Below are 3,436 nucleotides of genomic sequence, written 5' to 3'. Positions count from 1 at the left end.
TTCCCCATTCATAACTTGAGAAAAGATTATATATAAAATTAGGATTAGTATTTAGTACATTGATAGTATATTTTTTTTATTCAATAAGTATCTTTAAAAAAAATAATATTATGTATCTTTATTTTTAATATTATATTATACTCTTATAGGAAACTTATCAACTTCTTAACTTTATATGTGGAGTTAAAAAACTTCGCTGGCAATGTACCAAATGTTTTCTTATAAAATTATAGGATAATTATTTGGTACATTGATTATGAAAATTTTTAACTCCACAAGATGAGATTTTTCCATGTGTCCTTAAGTTGTAATTAAAAAAAAAAAAAGCATTTGACAAAATCTTAACCCTACTTGTAGAGTTAAAGATTTCCACTACTTGTTTACCAAATTATTGCCCTTAAATTATATTTTATTCGAACTACATAAAAAAAAATCAAATACTAAGATTTTTTCTACTTGAATTGAATATCCATCCACCTAAAAATAATATTTTATTATATATGGTTGAATCGATTTTAAACTAGTTATATCTATTGAATTGGGAATCATTAGTCTAATTGATTTGATCAATGGTCCGATTCTAAAAATTGTCAAGTAACAATTATTTTTAGCCATAATATTTTTATGGGGAGGAATAGGATCCACTTATACTAATGTAAAACTTAATAAGTTTTATATATTTTTATAATATTTTTATAATTAATATTTTAATGATCAAAGTATTGAATTTATCATATAATTGTACTTGTCTACATGCAGATTTTCAAACGTATCCAATATCTCTAATAAATTTATAAAAAACTTAAAAAATTAAATTTATGCGAACTTGACATGCATGATCTACATGAATATATTATGAAATATCGTTAAAATATTAATATATTAATTGTATTTTTTTCATGTGTGAAACCATTGCATCTTCAATGTTTGTTTTACAATCTATGAAGACCAATCCTTTTGATATTCATGTTTGTTCCTTCCTGGAATGTTGTTTCCAATGTTCGAACTTCAATTCTTTCACTAAGTATGTAATCATTACATTTAAAACTTGTCGGTCTGCACATAAGATTTATATTAATATATATTAAATGATGAGAAGATAAATTTTAATAAAATTGAATTAGTATAATGAATTATAGTAAGGCATGACTTAAAACACCAAAATTACATGAATATAACATAAATGCAGTCTACATGAAAAGAATTACTAAGTAAAGCATAACAAAAGTTCATAATAATTTAGTAGCATTAAAGCATAATGTGAAATACAATACAAACATCTTTAAATTGAGTCATTATAATAAAGTGTCCAAAAGAAAATTTATTCTTAATAAACTATTATGACAAATTATGAAAAATATAATACAACACAAAAATACATCAACATGTCACTTTTACAAACACGCAAAAATATCTGTAAAATGATTATTAACATGTAAATGCATATAGAAATTTATAATTCTGTAAGTACCAAAACATTATACCAACATGAACACCACGAACACACAAATGTACAAAATTGACAAAATAATTGATTAACATGTAAAACTTATATAAACGATCATCTTTGAAATATAAAAAATAAACCAAATAAGTATTACTTGATTTTAATTCCAACAAATTGGAAAAAAAAAAAAAAAACATTCGAAATGTCTAATTTGTCTTTGCCATCACTACCTCTTTTACAACCCTTTTAGGACAGTTGATTTGGCCAACTTCAATGTTGAGTTGGGTTAGCCTTTTATTATATTATATAGGGAGAGACCTCGAATTATTTATGCCCAAATCTTAGACACTGCAATAAGCTTTGAGAGTAGATTTAGTAGCACCTTGAACAGCTTGGGGGGAGTAAATTTTCAAAAATTCTTCCAGATCAAAGGGTTTGAAGAGCATCGGATTTTTGTCATCAACAAGCTCTTTGGGAACCTTTACTAGGTACCCTCCTCTTGGCCTTGCAAACAATCCGATGCTATACCTGGCCTCGTTTCCCTTCATCATCACGCGGTGATAAGCAGAAGGCAATCGACCATTCAACCATACCTGCAACAGTACAAAATTTACTTTCTATCTACCTTGAGCTTTTGTTTAAGTCAAGCTATTTATATACAAGTGACTTACGCTGAAGGATTCTCCAAGCATGACTACGAAAGAGTTGGGTGAAGGATTTATATTTATCCATTCGCCATTTTTGTTTTGGATCTCCAATCCTTGAACCTCATTTAATTGACACAAAAGAGTCATTGTAGTATGATCACAGTGCGCAGGTACCCCAAGGGTTGGCTCGCTGGTGTTAGTCCTTCCGTATTTCATGGCCCTCAGGTGATTATTTGTTGAGTCCACAATTTCATCCATGTATTTCTCAAGGCCAAAACTCTCCAAAATCATCCTCAAAATTGTCTTCTCTAATCCTGATGCTAGCTGAGTGAAAGACGCCAGAGTTTTACTGCCAAAAACAGAGCAGATAAAACAAAAGGAAAAGAATGTGTAGTAGTTTTGCTAAAGGGTTTTTTGCAAGCGAATCGAAGTACCTGAAGCTTATGTTTCCTTGAGGCCACAAAGTGGTTGTGAGGCATTGTTCAATGTTTTCAACAATATGTGCATCATCAGTGGACATGCTCTCATACAATCTTGATGGACGCCCAGAATAGGCACGAAAGGGTTTATCGGAAACACAAAGCTGTTTTGTTTGTGAAGGCAAGTCAAATAGCTGTTCCAAGGCCTCTAAAACTGGCTGCCGAAGTTCCAGGAGTTGGTCAAACGAGGCCTCAAAACAGCTGTAATCCTCCAATGCTTCCCGGACTTGGAACTTCAACAAATCCCATTCAGGGCTGCTCGGTTTCAGGTTCTGGTTTGAGAAATCTATGACCGGTACCTTAGCCCTAGTTCTTGAGCTCATATCTATCTTCTTCTTTTTTCTGATGTAAACAAAATAATAATGGAAATGTCGGAAACTGTGTGTGCTTTGATTATTTATATTTCATATCTTGACAATGCTGGACTTTATAATGAGTGGTTCCCTTATTATTACCCACTTGCAAATCAAAATGAATGGATTATAATTAGTCTTTCTATACAGCAGCGGTGCTAGGCAGGAACTGTGCCTTGAATTGCTACAATAGCAATTTTCTATTCAGAAATTATAGTTTAATATTATAATAAAATTGTAATTTCATCATTAAAAAAATCAGAAATTTAAAAGTTTACTATAATGTAAATAATTTATAATTGAATATCGCATCTATAGTTGATTTAAAATCTTTGATTAACTGTAACAAATTAATTGACCGGACATTCAACTAGGAAACGACTTAAAAGTTATATAAAATAAAATATATCAGTGTGACTGTAAAAATTTTAAACTTTCTTAAATTCAATTAAATTTTATTTAATTTTTATATAAATTTTAATAAATATATATTTTCACAAAATCCTTTTA

At 29.5% G+C, this 3,436-nt stretch overlaps 1 protein-coding gene across 1 annotated transcript; it reads right to left on the bottom strand.

Annotated features, from left to right (window-relative positions):
- Positions 1-1,531: 1,531 nt before the first annotated feature.
- LOC108472821 (probable 2-oxoglutarate-dependent dioxygenase AOP1) lies at positions 1,532-3,095 on the bottom strand. Its single transcript, XM_017774379.2, has 3 exons — positions 2,529-3,095; positions 2,119-2,443; positions 1,532-2,040 (listed from the first exon to the last, which is right to left on the bottom strand). Exons 1-3 carry the CDS (start codon positions 2,894-2,896, stop codon positions 1,789-1,791), a joined length of 945 nt encoding a protein of 314 aa, XP_017629868.1. The 5' UTR covers positions 2,897-3,095; the 3' UTR covers positions 1,532-1,788.
- Positions 3,096-3,436: the final 341 nt, after the last annotated feature.

Source organism: Gossypium arboreum, chromosome 11, assembly GCF_025698485.1.
Source record: "Gossypium arboreum isolate Shixiya-1 chromosome 11, ASM2569848v2, whole genome shotgun sequence".
In the NCBI taxonomy this organism is placed as follows: Eukaryota; Viridiplantae; Streptophyta; class Magnoliopsida; order Malvales; family Malvaceae; genus Gossypium; species Gossypium arboreum.
The sequence above is the reverse complement of the archived record's forward strand: the minus strand, read 5'-3'. Positions and strand labels throughout refer to the sequence as shown.